General features: G+C 40.1%; 1 protein-coding gene across 3 annotated transcripts; it reads right to left on the bottom strand.

Moving 5' to 3' along the window:
• Positions 1 to 534: 534 nt before the first annotated feature.
• On the bottom strand, positions 535 to 19087 carry rbm28 (RNA binding motif protein 28). 3 transcript variants are annotated; one of them, XM_084061058.1, is made up of 21 exons: positions 18765 to 19087; positions 17238 to 17384; positions 16983 to 17116; positions 16337 to 16412; positions 15904 to 15996; positions 15687 to 15758; positions 15403 to 15499; positions 14852 to 14912; positions 14575 to 14818; positions 14412 to 14478; positions 14144 to 14253; positions 10929 to 11002; positions 10187 to 10322; positions 9695 to 9759; positions 9332 to 9490; positions 8598 to 8747; positions 5693 to 5767; positions 4827 to 4962; positions 4310 to 4451; positions 2326 to 2455; positions 535 to 1215 (listed from the first exon to the last, which is right to left on the bottom strand). In XM_084061058.1, exons 1-21 carry the CDS (start codon positions 18880 to 18882, stop codon positions 1081 to 1083), a joined length of 2421 nt encoding a protein of 806 aa, XP_083917184.1. In that variant the 5' UTR covers positions 18883 to 19087; the 3' UTR covers positions 535 to 1080. The 3 variants fall into 3 exon arrangements, with proteins under 3 accessions (XP_083917184.1, XP_083917182.1, XP_083917183.1); XM_084061056.1 differs by having other exon boundaries at positions 14575 to 14912; XM_084061057.1 differs by having other exon boundaries at positions 4310 to 4448; positions 14575 to 14912.
• Positions 19088 to 19298: the final 211 nt, after the last annotated feature.

Genomic DNA, 19298 nt, shown 5'->3' with positions numbered 1-19298 from the left:
GGTGTCACCGTGATCGGTGATGTCATGCTCAAAGATTCCTGAAAGCCAGATCAAACCATTCCAGGAAAAGCAGATGTTTTTGTGTGAGGAGTCAGGGGGTGGTGGAGAGCTGAAAGGTACTGTACGTTAGGGCCCCCAGTCTTCCTCACAACAGCACTGGTAGCATAGGTAGATTCTATTATTATAGTCTCATCTATTTATATTGCATATTTTTGTACAGTGGACATGTTTGTAACCATTTGCAAAAAATGTGTATTCAAGTATGATATATTTAAAATAAAATATTTTTATATGTCATTATATGTGGTGTATTTTAATAAGTGGAGGCGGTAGGATAATGGCGTGAAGAGCAACACAGTCCCAACACAATGTATTATGTGGAAAATTTCACTTGCACAGTCATGGTGTACGAGGTAATTTCCCACTGTCATTAATTTGTGATCAAGATCATATTACAGGCTAACCAAGAGCAGAACAGAAGAAGTATGTTAGTACAATTAGCCCAGTCATGACTGACTCTCGTACACACTTGCAAACTGTCAACAAATTGACATTTAATACTCAAAACACAAATGAAAAACAACGTCAACGTGTTTTCACACAATACAAATTTACCCTTTTACATAAATGAAATCATTTAGTTTGCGAACCATGGCATAGATCAATATATCAATATTCACATGGTCAAGGAAATCCTAGGAATATATTTAATAAACTTAAATGCACATACTGTACAGACAGTAGAGTTCAGTATACTAGATGTCAATCTACACATGGGACGTTAACTGTATTGTATTCATGTCTTTTAAACTATTTGTGTAAAAATGTCATTGTTTTCAAAAAAGCAGGGCTTCATTCTAGCATTCAGACCAGTAAGTCCAACCCTGATCCTGGGGACCAAGTCTACTTCTCTTCTGACAGGTAGTTTTAATTAGTCTCTGATTAGATGACTACAATGAAAACTTCCAGTAGACTGGGTCCTGTAGACAGCTGTAAACTACTGACTTACACTACACAATTCTCTCTCTCTCACACACACACACACACACACACACACACACACACACACACACACACACTTTAACTATCGAACCATTTGCTTTTCTTTATGATGGTGGGCTTGTTGGTAGTACCCAGCAGTTTCCTCTTGTACTGGGCCACCAGACTCTCAAAACGGTCATCATCTTTGCTCCGTCTCTTGGGCATTTTACCACTCTGGAAAACACAGAGTATTTTAATAGATGCAGTTCAATTATGGGTCACATGTTCTCCTTCTCATGGATTGTATATTGGTTAGCCCGTCTTCAATTTATGAATAAACATAAAAAGATGAAATATGGAGATACAAGGTTTCTGCCCAAAAGCAAGGGTATACTGGCTCTGGTGTACAAGTAGACATTCTATGCCTACTAAAGAACAGTCAACCAAAATAAGTTATTGATCTAAACAAAAATGAATAATATATCCACAACTGCTTTTCCAGCTTGTTTTGTCCTTGTTGGAGATTAAGTAAATCCAGTACAATTCCATGTGGTAGTGACAACACAAAAAAACATTTCAAATAGATACACAATTGGGGTCATATAATGGGATGTGTATTATTACAGTTGGGTGGGTGTCTGCTTGGTTTGATGTATTTGTATGTAATTAAAAATACAAGTTGTGGTTTGTCCAAATAGCACAGATAGATTTTTTTTAATATGATTGAACTTACTGCCTGGTGCACATAGGGCATGTAGAATGCTCAACACCTGGCTACTTCTTCACGTTGCATCATAAATGTATAATTTCTAACGACTTTTGAAGGGTTTGGGGCCTTACACCATTTTAGAAACCTTTTACTTTCTCTTCAGTCACATTTTTGTGGTGTTATAGTGTTACAATCGTGCACTAACTTAACCAGTGCTTTGGTAAGCTTTGGTGACTTTTCACTAGAAATTAATATAAGTGATATGAATAGATTTTTGTGACTGCACCGTACATTCTCGCTCTCTTTTCTTTTCCTTTCTTGTTATTTGTTCAGGCTTTTCCTGCCTTTATAATAGTTAAGTGTATAGAGATTGTTCTTTTTACTGTATGTCTCAATTAAGAAAAAATAAATCCTAAGGGGAATGGACCACTCTCCAACAGAGACGAATGAAAGGAGGCTATGCATGTACTGTTAAATGCAAAACAAACAAATAAAATTACATTGCTGATCCAGAAGGCAGACTAAATGCCCAAGAGGTTCTGTATTGCCAATACTAACACACCTCATCTAATACCAGGCATAGATCAGATGAATACAGTTGGGGATATTCTACATTATGAACTGTTAGTATGTACCTTGGGTCTTGGCTGTGTGGGTTTTTCCATTGATGGTCTTCTGTTGATGGTCTTCTGTTGCTCGCTCCTGCTGGGATGATTCTTGGCCTTAACGGGTGCAGGGGTCAGGTTTTTCCCTTTATCACGCACCCTGAAAGCAAAATTATACTAAATTACTACTACTACTATAACTATAACTAAATTATAAATGTCATCCCTGATCTGTTGAATAATTCTCAAAAGTAATTGAAAATCATGAGGTTATGTTTCACAATAATGTAATTGAAAAAACAAAAAATAATTCAAACTTCTTATTTCGTCAGCTGTAGCACATTGCTGTTGTCTCCTTCTCATTACATAACTGTTAGTAACCAGAACATTTCACAACTCCTCTCCCCATCATCAGGCTCACAGACACACACAACTTGAATTAGGAAGAAGATCCGTACTGGATCCGGATTGGAAAATCAACAGAAAGTTGTCATTTTTATTTAAAACAAATGTGCATTGTTTGCGTAAATGTATAAGCTAAAAGAGTGATTTTGAGACTAGTTTCACCATGCAATGTAAGTCAATGGGTGGATATTATATATATATCAGGGGTCGCGCTAGGATTTTAATCTGCCGGTCCCAATGTCCGGAAGGATTCAAATTTATCGGACATCTGACAAAAATAATGGTCATAATTATTTTTATGCATAATGACAAGCAGGTGCATAAATACAGCATAACACTTAGGCCTACAGCATTATATTTTGGATTGAGCTATTTGAACATGAACCATCATAATATTTTATATAGCAGGGTCATCTTACACAAATACATTAATTACCTACATTACCATTTGCGCATGCTGCGTGCGTAATGGTTTCTCAATAATCAATTGCGTTTGTATGCATTTTCTAATCAAAGGGCACTGCCCAAAATTGGGCATTTCAGATTAATCCTTCATAACGTGGCTCAGCTGACCTGTTAGGGCAATAAATTATAGACCACTACTCACTCACAGGAGGAGGTTATGCTGTATAGTTAGACAGTGGATGCCATCCGTGTGTCTAGTTGGGACAGCCGTGGGAAAGTTGATGAGTTGTGAGAATCTTGTCGTCTCCTCATAGAGCTATTCGGTTCAAAGTGGTAACGTTTTAACGTGTCCACCTCATAGAGTTAAAAATAGGTCCACGATTATGATTAACGTTGTGTTTCACCTCGATGCCATAGTTGCAGTAGCCTATAGCTGTTGTGAAGAGTATTTACGCATCTGTGTTAGATTTCATCTTCAACCTGCACTGTTGTTAAACTGTAGGGCAACTTGCCAACTTTACTCACAAGTGCCCTTGTTTTAGCCTAGTATCTGTGACATATTCTAACTCGTAATGATACAACTTGTGTGTGACTGGCTGTTAAATACACAACTTTATATAATGTAACTTGTAACTGGACCGCGGTCTCTGTCTGACTGCCAAGACCGCCGTCTCTACGCAGCAGCAGCAACAAGTAGCTCTCTTCTTCCTGTTGTACCACTACCTTCACAATAAAGTGTCTCCCATTTACCGCCCAATGCAGCACATTTTACACTGGTTGTTATTAACAGGAAATAGGTGTAACATAACAGCGTGTGACAAACTCTTATCTTTCTACCTCTCTCTCTCTCTCCCAGAAACACACGCACGCTGTTAAGAGAGAGAGAGAAAGAAAGAGCGCGCGAGAGAGCGAGAGAGCGAGAGAGAGAGAGAGAGCGAGCTTGCAAAGCAGAGGATTTGAAATATGCCTAATTTGCGGTGATAATTAATGAACTGCCATGTCATTATCAACCGGTCAGGATGTCCGGAGAGATTTATTTTTTCCGGTCTTTGTCATAAAAAAACGGTCAAAACCGGCAATTATCGGACTAACGCGACCTCTGATATATATATATATATATATATAGTTTCCTTCATGGCAAAGTAACGGCAAGGTAACGACACAAGTCAAACCACTATCAAAGTGTCATTTTGGGCTTAAGTACCTGTTCTTAGGCCCTCGGTGCGATGGGAGGGGCAGAACCTTCCTCCGTTTCTTTCCATCTTCAAATTCAACATGTTCCACCACAGGGTTGGTCTGGAAGCCCGAGTGATGTTTGCCTTGGCTCCATTTCTGGGGACCAGCTGCTGCACAGAGACACAGCAGGGAACAATGTCAATTCTAATTGGTAACGTGTGCTATATACAACAGAACAGAATGCATTTCTAACAAATTTGGGGTGAGTGCCAATACTAAGATTTAGAATGTGTGGTGAATCATTACTGTCACATGTGTTCCTGATATAGGAATTAAGTTGTAAAAAAAAGATGAACACAAAGATTTAAAATGTGTGGTGAGGCATTACTGTCACATGTGTTCCTGATATTGGAAATTAAATTGTAAAAAAAGGTAAAAAAAGATGAACGCAAAGTTTTAAAATGTGTGGTGAGGCATTACTGTGTAATGTGTTCCTGATATTGGAGAAAAAAGAAAGAGAACAAACATTTGTCACCATACTGTACCTTTGTTCTTCCCAGCCTGCCATGGTGACGAGGGCTGGGTTTTAGGTCCAGTTTTCTTTGAGCCAGGTCCAAGTCCAGCTCCAGCTCCAACGACCTGAGCATTGGCTCCACTCAGCGGCCCGTTTCTGGAATATTCCTAGTGAAACGTTTCCATGTACAGTTTGTTATAGCTATGTAATAGTAATATGAATGTACATGTATATTGAATGCTGTATATACACACACAGATATACAGTATATATTGTATATAGTTTAACGTGTGCTCCGTGGTTTATTGACGTTACTGAACGCAGCAAAGCCAGACGTCTCATTACAAGCAGAGCAAGGTGAACAGCGTCCAAATAAAGTTAAACAGTCATCTGTCTTTCTGGAAATGTTTTCCACTGCAGTGTGGTTTCCTACATGTATCTTTATAATCTTTGGTCTCAAATCAAATCATTCCGTTTAACAACTACAATGAAACTTACCTGGAGTTTATACGTGGCCAGCAACATTGGATTTAATACTGTATATATGTTGGATGAATCCAACAGGCTAAAATTAACTGTGACTACTAGCAGCACATGTCTGCACCTTGAAGCAGTGCATGTCCCACATTAGAAGGAAACGCCTGTAGAACTAATTACTCTATTAAATACAGTCTGAAAACTGTCTATGGTCACTTTGAAAAACAAAAAGATATCATTGACTTTTGGTTAATAGGTCTTAAACAGATTCTTCATGTACACAATTAACTGTTTAAACAACCCATCCCTATATATGTAGGGAGATGTGGGTGGCTGAGCCGGAAGGTATTTTGTTGCCATTCACTCTAATGATTAACACAATTTACAAAGTAAGTAATCATGGCACGTGAAAAGACAAACCTTGTTTTTCTGTTGCCGTAGTTCTTTCATTTTGAGCTTCCTTCCATCCTCAAGAGAGAACTCGACAATGGGCCTCTGCAATAACAGAAAAGGCAAAAAGAACTCACCGAACACAGCTAGACCAGCTTGCTTTATAGAATGTTAGTTATATTAATTACTGTCCAAATACATTGTTGCGCGACAAATAACGGAAATTGCCGTTCTGACAGCTCACAACGTGTCACATTGCAACAGGTTGAGCTTGAAGATGAGCTATTTTTAAAAAATACAAAAATAAACAGTTGCAACTCGTTTAGGAATTTCACCTATAATGACATGCCCAAAATAGGGACACTGGCTTTAATGTGGTTAAACTGGTGTGCCAACATTTCTCTCAAATTTGTCATCACCAACATCATCTCAGATTCAATGGGGACCATAGTATATGTATGTGGGCTAAGGCCATGTGATCATTTATGTAGGCAGTTTTCATTATTGCAGCTCAGTTTTAGGTTCGCTAGTCAGACTAGATGTACAAATGGACCATACAGTAGACGAAATGCACGAAATGCTCTTTTTTTTTACCATTTAAACCCATATTTAGGAAATTACTTGTGGATTACCACAGCAGACTAGTTACTGTTAAATGGCCCAAAGATCACCTTTACATTGGCAGAACCATCTGCCATTGGCAATTGTCTCTGAGATTCTCAATATTTACATTGGCAGAACTATCTGTAACTGGCAATTGTCTCTGACATTGTCAATATGATGTCACTCTCAATTTGCACAAGCATGGATTCATGACAAGCTGCATCCAAGCAAGCCAGAACAATATGTTATGCATGTCCAAAACCTCAAAATCAATGTGACAGCAATCACACCAAGTTCAATGAACCTGTGACTTATTCTGTAAATGAACTGAATTAACTTGGGACTTATTTGAGACGGTCAACGGTGATGAAATTGATGGACTCTCCTCTACTGTATTATGGATTATTGTATTATTATGTGAGAAGAGCACTGTACCAACCAAAAAAGGTATGCTGCTCTCCCAACATTAATTAATTGGAAATCACCTACATCCCCCTCTCACACTCATTGGATAAGAGACATCTTGCACTGTCTAAAACTAGAAAAGATAAGATTTTCATTGATTGGCTCCTCCAGTAAGTTTGGGAAGGTATGGGGGTGCATTCTTTCAATTTGTCCGGAATTTGAATCCGTCTCTCGTTGGGGATACGGATACGTGAGTTTCTGCTGGAACGTTGATATGATGGGCTTGCTGTGGCGGGGGTGTTGTGCTGTAAAGCGGATTTTAGATGTGTCATGGATATGTACTGTTTGACTGATGTTGTTTTGTTCTGTCTGCGTTTATCCGTTTTTTAGAATTGTTACATTTTTATTTAACCTGTATTTCCTGTATGTTTTTGGGTAATAATTCAATCTATTTACTGTAATTTCTGTATTTGGATTGCACTGGAGGAAGCTTTTACGTGACTGTATAAGTACCAACTTTTGATGCTGAATGCTTCTGTGGAAAATCAAATAAACAAAGTTAAAAAAAAAGAAAAGAAGTGGAGGTGGTGGACACTTAAAAGTTTACATGAACAACAAACTGGACAGCACTGACGCCCCCTACAGGAAGGAACAGAGCAGGCTGTTCTTTCTGAGGAGGCTTAAGTCGTTCAACATGTCAGTAGGCTCCTCCTCCTCCTCCTCTTCTCATCTATTTCGTAATATTAGGCAATATTAACCATCTTGTTGTGACTAGGCCATATGGTTATCTGCACGTGATTTATAGGTATAACAAAATACATCCATTTCCCCATAAATTCACTTTGACCTAGTGTGTAAAACTCATGATCTGCCTCTTGTGTCCCATCAACTCCTGTGGGAGCCATCTTCTCTCCCTTACTACTTTAAAAGTAAGCAAGCAGAGTGAGATCTGTACTCCAACTACTTTTTATGCATGAATCATCATTTTCTGCGCACAGAGGCCCTAGGCCTCTCTCTAATCCAGAGGCCTTTCTTACTAACTCTCCTGCATAGGTTCTTCCGCCACTACAATGCCAACAAGCTGGACAAGCTGGTAAGGAATCTCTGTAGTTGGTTAAACCGGACAACATGGGGGTGGTTGTGGAGGGGGAGGAAGCTTGACTCAATCCTGATGAACCTTTCCATACCCTCTATGGAGAGCTAGTAAAGATGAGTAGCACATTCTTCCATAGACCCAGCCCTCCTCCACGCTGTCCCCACTGGCACCTTGGCCAGTCCTTTGTGCCAGTGGCTATTAGGCTCCACAAATCAAGCTTTGACCCCCATTTGAGAACTTTAAGACCTGCACTGTCTGCTACTGACTTTTGAGTACTGACTCCTGCATGGATTCTGGCAAACTTGCACGTGGACTTCTAGACAGTACATTAGGGATGGCATACAGTATGAATAAATTATCATATTCATTGTTGATAAGACTGTACAGTGTACACATATCCATTGTAATAGTCATTGTTGATAGTTTGTACATATATTAATTTATTTATATATTGATAGATTGCATACACTCAAAGATCCAGGGCCAGCAGCTCAGTATATTCATTTATCCTTATTCTTATGTATCTTTTATGTATCTACAATATTCTCAGTTTTTTGCTGTTTTCACATACATGACTTGTTTTATCCTGCTGTTCTTATTTCAATATTATTTACACTGTTGTTTTCTGCTTTCTGTAATCTCGGCATCATTGAAAATGAGGGCTCTGCCCTCAATGTATTTCCGAGAAAATAATCTCTCCTGGTTTTCATTCTCACTGCTGTTCTAATCTTATAAAAAATCAGCAATGTTCCAGCTTTCTCACATACACAAGCGCAGATGCATGTATTGTACACACTTGCGTGCACAAACACATAACATCATCACACGTACCTTGTGAGCGCCGAAGATGTCAGGGTTGTTGTTAAGGTGTCGAAGTGCGCTGAGGGCATGCTCGTGGGCCTGGAACTCGACAAAGCCGTAACCCAGGGACAGTCCCAACACCTGACCCTTCTGCGGCTTCCTGTCATACATCACCCGACACTAGGGGAGAAAGAAAGGGATTACATGGTAAAACAGTACCACCTAGTGGACAAAAGAGGTACCAATCCAGTTCAGTTATGTCCCATTGGCGCGTCTGGACCGGCACGTTTTTTACAAATCCTCTAGTGCATTGGTTCTTTAAGTGGGGTCCGGGGACCCCCAGGGGTCCGTGGGGGGGGTTCCAGGGGGTCCCCAGCAAAATGTGTTAATATAGCATCACAATCATTTTAGCCACTTTAACCTTTTATACTTTGGCTATTCAAAAATGGCAGATATACAAGCTCATAAAGTGGCACCGAGTGCTGCGCTATGAGCTTGTAGATCTGCTATTTTTGAAAAATCGTGGAAATTTGTGCACACCTTTTGAATATATTTTTAAGGAAAACATTTGTAACTCAAATCTTTGCTTCTGGGGGTCCCTGGAACAAAATATTTGAGATGGAGGTCCGCGGCCAAATACATATCATTTTGGGGGTCCTTGACATGAAAAAGTAGAGAACCACTGCTCTAGTGGCAGGAGACGATTGAGAAAAGATCAATGCGCCTGTGTTCAATTCTCTCTGTAATATGTCATCTTTCCTCACCTCAGTGATGCGGGCTCCCATGCTTGCTTTGGCTGCACTCAGACAAAGTGCTCTGAGTTTTTTGTTGTCCACCGACTTGGGCAGGTTGTGGACACACAAGCGAGTCTTTGACACGAACACCTGGAGATCCTTAAGCTTTGTCCTCTTCAACTCTTCAAACTGAAAATGCAAGCAAAGCATGGGTGTCAAAGCAATATTTGTCTTAATGCTTCCGAGTGTAAAGTTAACAGACGTGCGCAGTAAGCTGTATACATATAATGCATAATTATGTCAGTCCTTGTATGAAAGGTGCTATACAAATGAAGACTATTATAGTTATATCAACGTTATTATGTCTAAATATTGAAGAGAAATGGTCCTTACTCTCATCCTCTTGGCCATATCTGTTGCAGGGACACCCTCTGCAGCTTTGGTACCTTCACGGATCACTGGACAGATAAGATGGAGAGAGGAACAGAGACGGTGAGGAGGTGTTCTGACTGACAGGATGCAGGCACAGGCGGTGCATCATCTTATTTACAGAATACAGACATATAATTACAAATAAAGTCAGTGAAGAGAAGTCGGCCGACGTGTCTTTTTGACTCCACAGAGCTTGCCCAGAAACAAGAATGTATATATAACTTAAAGTGATTATTGTGTTAGCTGATTTTCTCTTCAAAGAAATATTGGGAGATCTGTATCATCTCAAATAATGCCAAAATAGAGCGTCTGTAAGTCAAATACAAGGTTTAGGTTTGTGAGGCCAGCATGGCTCCAGCAGTTTATCAAAATCATCCATCATCATTCTCATGTATAATTTTGGTTGCACGATGAGGTGTGATGAGGGGGTTTCAAAGTATAGGGTTTACTCACTCCCCTCCCTGGCCAGGTAGAGGTTCCTGGTGCCCGTTTCAACTTTCACCTTCGTGGTTTTCAACTTGACAGCGTCGTCTTTGCTCACCGCTGCCACGACGATCAGTTTTCGGCCGTCTGCTCGGATTCCACCATTCTGAACGGAACATCGGAAGTTAGGCAAGTAAGATCACTGACTATATACACACACACACACACACACACACACACACAACAGGACAACGCGTATGTTCCACGATACAACATATCTGCATGTATATACTACCAATACACTAGAACAGGGGTCTTCAGAGTTACTCCCATCACACAACAAATCTTTGTGTGATGGGATCATGTTTTTTTACATTAACCACTTGAACCCTAGCATCCCTATTCTGAGTGGAACATTAGCCAAAAATAGCAGATCTACAAGCTCACAACGCCTCGAGGCATTGTGAGCTTGTAGATCTGCTATTTTTGGCAAAGAGGTTTGGTGTAGAGGGGGGGGAAAAAAGCAGACTAAGTATTGACGGTTCAAGTGGGTTAAATGTCTGAAAATACACATTAATCCAACATATACTGATGATAGTGAGGTTGAAGTCTATTAAGCGGTCACAAGTTTATACAATATGTAGTGGGCGGTCCCTGCTTCCTCTCTCTCTCAGCTAAGGGGTCCTTGGCCTGAAAACGTTGAAGACCCCTGCACTAGAATGTTTCCAATCAGTGATCCAAAGTAACAATCCATCCGGATGTCGCATCTTACCTCTGCCTCGTCCTCTGCCGCGGCGATACACTTGTCTGCAGCCTCTTTCCTCTTGAATTGGGCAAATGCAACACCTGATTGATTGATGTACTTTATTTAGTAAGACATGAGAACAACAGTACATGGAAGTACAAATTCACAATACAAGGTCTACTAAACTGGAAGACTCATTAAGCACTGAGCTTGTTTAAGATGAGATCCCCATGCACACAAATCATGATGACATACTATAAGAGACAGACAGATATACACACTACTATACAGAACGTCATACAATCAGCTTACAGGTTACTGGTATGAAGAGTGAAAAATATGTACAAGAGAAGGGAAAAAAATGGGGAGGGGGGGGTTGGGCAGGTTAAGACTTTCCCTATCTTAGGTGACTTTAACATCCACTACAATGACACATCCAATGCACTAAACAAAGCCTTTACATCCCTCATCGAAACCCTGGATTTCACCCAATTCATTACTGAACCTACACACCGAAATGGTAATACCATCGACCTTGTCCTGGCTCGAGGCATCAAAATCCAAGATGTATCAGTGTCTCCATCTGCTAAATCACTAACCGACCACTGCCTCATTGAGTTGAAGGCCCTGATCCCCCTACAGTCTATCAACCACTGCCCATCAAAAAGCCGCTGCATCAATAATACAGCTAAAATAGCTTTAGAGTCCTCTCTGCCAACTGCCATCCACCCCTTCAACAGCTACTTTGGATCCCTCGACACCTTCACCAAGGGATTTAACAATACTCTACTTGATACAATAGACTCCATTGCATCCTTTAAAACCAGAAAGCGCACATCCAATAACATCACACCATGGTTCAATGACAACACCAGAACTCTCAAGCAAATATGCCGAAACCTTGAACAGAAATGGCGAAAAACCAAGCTCGAGGTTTTCCGCATAGCATGGGATGAGTCCCTACACAATTACAAATATGCTCTGAAACAGGCAAAAAAATCCTATTACTCCACATTAATAGCCAATAACAAGCACAACCCCAAATTCCTATTCAACACAATCACCAACCTTACCAAAACCGCTCACCCAGCTCCTCCCCATTCCATCAGTCCCCTCGACTTTATCCAATTTTTCGACAATAAAGTAGAGTCGATCAGACAACAGGCCATAGCCCAACCCATAACTAGCTTTCAACCTCCAACGTGCACATCCTCCACCCCTCATTTTAGCATCACCCTATCACAGTTTAACACAATATCATGGGATACTCTCAATAAACTGGTCTCTACATCTAAATCTACCACCTGCCTATTAGATCCATTTCCCACCAATCTGTTTAAAGAGCTGCTTTCCACATTAGGTCCCCCACTTCTCCTTATTATAAATGAGTCCCTAATTAGTGGCATTGTCCCATCAATTTCAAAACTGCCATAATTAAACCCCTACTTAAAAAACCAAACCTTGACCCACATACACTAGCAAACTACAGACCAATATCAAACCTTCCATTCATGTCCAAACTACTTGAAAGAGTTGTCTCCAGCCAGCTTACAGCCTACCTCACAAATAACAACCTCTATGACAGTTTTCAGTCTGGTTTCAGATCCCAACATTCCACAGAAACAGCACTGGTCAAAATCACCAATGACTTATTAATCGACACGGATAAAGACAGAACCTCCCTCCTGCTGCTCTTAGACCTCAGTGCCGCATTTGATACGGTCGATCACTCCATTCTCCTCCACCGGCTAGAGCATCTGGTCGGTATAAAAGGTACTGCACTTAACTGGTTCCGCTCCTACCTCTCACATAGAACACAGCGTGTCTTTTTCAATAACACAATGTCAGATCACTCTCCTGTCAAATACGGTGTCCCACAAGGCTCAGTCCTTGGACCAATCCTATTCTGTCTATATATGCTTCCACTAGGGGACATCTTTAGAAAGTCTGGCATAAATTACCATTGCTATGCCGACGACACTCAAATTTACATCCCCATCACCACAAATGACCCATCCAACCTTCAAACCCTCGAAACCTGTTTAACTGAGGTTAAGTCATGGATGACCAGAAGCTTCCTGCCCAGCTAAACACACCCATCTGTTCACTAACACAACTCTAACCTGGACAGCTGCTCAATAACCCACAAACCAACAGTAAGAAGCTTAGGAGTAGTTTTTGACCCAACACTATCTTTCACATACCATATAAAAAGCACCACAAAATCTGCCTTCTCCCATCTCCGCAACATAGCCAAAATTCGCCCAATACTCTCACTTCCCGATGCCGAAACCCTGGTTCATGCTTTCATCACTTCAAGAATAGACTACTGCAATGCCCTCTTCTCCGGTTTACCATCATCAGCAACACATGGCCTCAGATTAGTTCAAAATGCAGCAGCTAGATTACTAACCAGGAAAAGGAAATACGATCACATCACACCAACACTCATAGCACTACACTGGCTGCCGATACAGGCCAGAGCCGATTTCAAGGTACTACTCCTGACCTATAAAGCCCTAAACGGACTTGCCCCATCCTACATGTCCAGTTTAATAGAACCATACATCCCTGGACGTCCATTACGCTCCCAGGATGCTGGTCTCCTCACAGTCACAACATATAATAAAGTAACAGTTGGGGGCAGAGCATTCACACATCGTGCCCCCTATCTCTGGAATTCTCTCCCTCAAGTTGTTAGAGATGCCGACTCTCTCGGCATTTTTAAATCTAGGCTAAAAACGTATCTTTTTTCCCTGCATTATGGCTCCCCCTAGTTTTATAGAATCGTAGTTTTATAGTAGTTTATAGTATAGTAGTTTTATTGAACTTATTGCTTGGTTTACTGCCACGTTCTTGCACTATGGTTTTAAATATTGTTCCAAATGTATTCTCCTTCTTTTCGTTTTTTTTCTTTCTTTGCTGTGTACTCCATGGTACCTTGTTTGACCATGCAGGCACATTTTACGGTGTGTTTCGACTACTATGTATTTTGTGTTACTATGTATTTCGTGTTGTGAAGTGCACAGAGACCCCTTGGGGTGATGTTGCACTATAAATAAAAATAAACTGAAACTGAAATAAACTGAACTGAAGACTTAGACAGGGGCCATTTTCGAATTGCAGCCTCCTGAAGGTAGCAACCTAGCAACCGATAAATCAGTCAACCGAATGAACAACAAAAAATCCAACCCGTTTTCTAAAATCAAGCCTAGAGTTTTACTTGGGCACTGCGGACTGACCTTTGGAGTGCTCTGTGTCTGGGTGGACAACGATCTTAACGTAGTTCAGTTCTCCGAATTTTAGAAGAATCTCCTCCAGCCCTTCCTCCTCAGTTTCAAAGGAGAGGTTCCTAAAACCAGTGAAAGGTAAACAGCCATCATCAACATGAGTGAATGAAAAAAGGTTCCGAAAAATGTAACGATGAGCGAAAACCGAAAATAAAAACGGAAGGCAGAGTAAAGTATACGAGACCCATGGTTAAGAACATGGTGGAGGAGGGCTACAAACCTGATGAAGACCGTTCTGCCCTGATTCACGTCTGAAGGAAGAGCTTTCCTTGGTGGTTTCTTCTGACCTATAGAGAAAAGGCAGTGAAGTGAAAAGTGAAAAAACTTCACATTTCCAAGCTAACAAATATCAGAGAACAAGAGCGATAGGTAGAGAAACATACCCGATTCATCATCATCATCGTCGTCGTCGTAATCATCATCATCGTCATCGTCGTCATCATCATCATCGTCATCCTCAGAATCAAGATTTCTGTCATCGTCTTCATCATCATCTTCCTCCTCCTCCTCCTCACTGTCTTGGTCTTCATCGTCATCCGATGGCAACTCCTCTACAGCTGTTTTTTGGGACTTCTTCACAGCTGGTTTTGGGGACTCCTTCACAGCTGGTTTTGGGGACTCCTTCGCCTTCTTCTTAGCTGGTTTCGAGGACTCCTCTACCTTCTTTACAGCTGGTTTCGGGGACTCCTCCACCTTCTTTACAGCTTGTTTAGAAGATACTCTGTGAAGAGGATTGGTCACAAACTTGTAAGACTTCACCAAGGTCATCAGGGCAAAAATTCAACTGTACACCATTCTCTGTGGCATTCTTCCAAGCAATATATGAAGTCAAACACTGACAGACTGAAACATTTCTATAAACATCCCTCCAACTTCACTTTTCATAATTTTCAATAATTCCCTGATTAGATGAGGAACAGTTTAACCACTTGAACCCAATTTTACACTTTCTATCAGCTCACAACGAGTCACAATGAAACACGTTGTGAGCTGGTCAATCTGCTATTTTTGAAACATTTTGAAAAATCTTAAAATTTTCAAATCATTTTGAAACACACATCCTCTTATATTGGGGCCCTGGCACAAACTTTTTTTTGATGGTGGTTCTTGACATGCAAATGTTTGAGAACCGCTAACCTATACCAAATATCAGATTGTACAGATACTGTACATCTGTACAATCATAAATCTCAAATGTTTCAGTTTCCTACTTTTTCTTCGGAGGTGTTTCTTCTTCTTCTTCATCTTCTTCAGAGTCACTCTCAGATGACGCAGGATTTGCATTTACCTCCTGTGATTTTGCAGGCGCTATGGTGGAAATGAAACTCATTTTTTCAACTGTAACAATGTACATACAGTAGTCTTGTATTCATATATCCAAATGTTCAAAAGGAAAATAAAATCCATTGTATTTAATAAATAATAACTGGTTTGCTGTAGCCAATATAAATACATGTAACCGTTTACGCTACCTAAAGTATGAGCCAGCCATTACCTGCTTTGGATGGCGGTTGTGTGGCAACATACTTGTCCTTAGGCACAGCCCAATCCACTGCTACTGTTCGTCCTGTCAAACAAACACACAAACCTCATAGAATCACATTTACACTGCACACATTGAATCAACTGTCTTCTTTTATGAAGTGAGACCATGAACAAAACACAATGTTTTGCCGTCTACAGAGATAGAGATAAAGGTTTCGGTCACTAACCTTTTATTTCCTTTAGGTTCATAGCGTTCAGTGCTTTCCCAGCCTCAGACACGCTCTTAAATTGGACAAAAGCGAATCCTCTCATCTTCCCATCTATGTAAAGAATGATAAAAAAACATTAAGGGCATGATTAAGTTATTATCATAATAATTCAAATGTGCTGTAACACCCAAAGCAGCATTTTCAAAAGACAGGATTTTATTTGTCACTAACTTATAGTACAAGCAGCAAAATTGTGCAACATCCTAAACGTAATAATATATTAAGAGAAGAGATAATAATAATATAATAAAACATACATTAGCTTATCAATATACATACATTAGCTTATCAATATGCAGCAGTTCCAGACACGTGCAAATAAATATCTAATACATAGCAACATAGTAGCTAATACATCACAGTTGAATGTGTCGAGAACATACGCATTTACCTGGTTTGAGGGGAATTTTGACCTCAAGCACTTTTCCATGCTCGCCAAAGGATTGCTTCAGTTCATTCTCTGAGCACTGCAACAAGAAAACACTTGAATTACTACAGATAGAATACCGAGTCTTCATCTTATGGGTGCAGCAGTTAATCAAACTAATTAATTTAATTAAATCATACAATTAAGCTATTTTAATACTATAATTGACAATCTCACATGTTGCTTCACAGCGTGTTGTGAGCTTGTAGATCGACTATTTCCGGGATTTTTCTGTGACGCCATTGTATACTTACTGTTGTAAGTATACAATAGGGCTTAAGTGGTAAATCAGACAAATTACAATGATTCAATTAGCAGCGAAAGTAATCGACTAAATAATCACTAATCGATAGTTGCAACCCTACTTCATGTTAGTGAAGAACAGACAATAAACATTGTAACTGTCCAATGTATGCAGAGATACTGACTCTTCTGAAAGATTAAGATGTGCTTTCTGGTGCTAAGCCAGATCAAGAGTGATTTGACAAATATCAGAAGCGTCCAGTGGAATTTCCAGAACAATGCACACTTAAGAACAACTAAAATAAATATTTAACCAAATGATAAATACATGTTAGTTAGAACAAATTTCCACACAGTAGCTGCATACCTTGAAACTGAGATTCCTAATGATAAGCCTTGCTTTCAGTTGATTTTTTCGTAATCCACTGGATTTCTGCTCCTTTCCGCTTCCATCAGATTTCGGCTCCTTTCCACTTGGTGCTGCAGGGGGCTCCTTTGACGCTAAATAAGAGCAACCCACAATCCATTTTACACCTTGGTTAGCAAGGATGACAGAAGATGCTTTTTTTAAGCACTCTTATAAGTCAGTCTCTTTAGAGTTGTTGGACCTGTTACAACTCACCTCCTTTCTTGTTGTCAACTATTTTCTTCTTTGCCAATGAGAGAGATATCCTCTGTCCATCGTACTGCAGGGTTTCTTTCAAGGCACGCTGTGCGTCCTCCTCCATGGCATAGGTGACATACCCAAATCCCCGACATTTTTGTGTGCCTGGCATGGATGATGATTGAAATAATGACCGTAAATATGCAATATATCAAATTCTCCAAGAGACATTTTAATTAACATTATTACAAAATGTGTCATAATCAATCATAACCTTGGATCAAGTCTATCATAGATACATATTTGTATAGGGTCTGACTTTTGCTTTCGTAGATACTAAAGCAAAAGTCAGATTCGATAAAAGTCTGACTTTTTCACCTCAGAAAATAAAATAAAAGAATAGACTTTTTGGGCAGGAAATAAATATGTCCTCAAGAAATGATTGTATTTACTCCACTGCGCCCTCTACAGATCTGGTCAATATAAATTACCATTGACCATATCTGTAGAAGGCGCAGGTGAGTTAATAAAATAATTTCCCTCTGGCGGACATATTTAATTTTTTGCCCAAAAGTGTATTATACAGAGAAGGTGGGGTGCTGAGAGGCTTCCCATCGTGGAGAATAGTCTTTCAACAACAAAAAACTGCCTTTGTTTCAATGAGTAGCGAAATAGTTTCCTTTATTTTTTACCAAGGTTGGAGAACTCGCACAGTAGTGGATTTTTCAGTCCATGGGAATAGCACCCGCTCCTAACAGAGCGTTAGAGAGAAGTTGAACTCGCTAACGTTAGAAGGAGTTCTCCTTAACGCTATGAGACTTTCGAGCCTTTACGCACGCACCATAGGCTGCGCAGCCTCTCGTCTTTAGTAAAAAGTAAAAAATACACTTTTGCTGCTCACCAAAACAAATACGGTTTTATGGAGTTGAAACTTTCAACTCCATAAAACCGTATTTGTATGCTTTCAACTTGAAAGCATACTCTACTTAGTGGGACTGGGACAACTCTGAGCCCCCCACCTCACGTCTAAAATACACCTTTTGGCCAGAAAAGAAAATATTTCACCGAAAGGACAAATCTGGTCAATAGAAAAATTCCATTGACCAGATCTGTAGGGGGCGCAGTGGAGTAACCAAAAAAAATTTTTCCTTCCGGTTAAATATTTATCTTTTCTGGCCAAAAAGTGTATTTTAGACGTGAGGTGGGGGTAAAGTAAAGTAGGCTTTCAACTCCATAAAACCATCTTTGTTTTGGTGAGTGCATTTTTTATTTTTACTACAGAGCCTGCGCTACCGTGGGTGTGAGGGGAAAGGATCGAAAGTACCATAGTGTTAAGGAGAACTCTTTCTAACGCTGAGGACCAGAGCTACTGTTATACCAACCACAATGACATTTGTTTTAGCAAAACTGTGTAATTCAATATTAGATTCATTCGTGTTTAGAAAAAGATGACATGCCTCATAATCTGACGAAAGTCGCCATTCTCCCACCAACTGGACTGAGACACAACATTGGTTTAAGGTTTTACAAGATCATGAATCTCACCTTTCTCGTTGACCACGAAGCATTGCTTAACGGGGCCGATCTCAGAGCAGATCTCCTCCAGATGCTCGTTGGTCGCAGAGTCTGGCAACGACTTGACGAATAGAGTGTGTACAGGCATGGCTGGATTAACGCGTGGATTAACTGCTCAATACGTCAAAACGTACACAGAAACGTTAACTGTAGATGATACTATAGACCGAGGTGGTATCTAACAATATAATGTCTTCCGCGACAAGTACATGTTTAATATAAATATGTTTAACTTGAAAAAATGACAGCCTTGTTCAGAGAAAACGAGTCGCATGTTTACATGTGGAGGCAGACATCTTGGACATGATGTCAGTGTCGCCAGGTTTTGTGAGAGAAGCAAGCAACCGGGTCTATGAAAACAAGCCCAAAAGAAGCGAGCCCTTCGCCCTTTAAACATAATCACTAGCTACTTGAAAATAGCCGATCTAGGAGCTTGTAGATCTTTTTTTTTACTTGAAGAAATGTTATAAAATGTGGAATATATTTTTGAAACATTTTCGCAAC

This window comes from Gymnoscopelus microlampas (assembly GCF_963454915.1).
Source record: "Gymnoscopelus microlampas genome assembly, chromosome: 6".
Lineage (NCBI taxonomy): Eukaryota > Metazoa > Chordata > Actinopteri > Myctophiformes > Myctophidae > Gymnoscopelus > Gymnoscopelus microlampas.
Note: the sequence above shows the minus strand (reverse complement) of the source record. Positions and strands in the feature narration are given on the sequence as shown.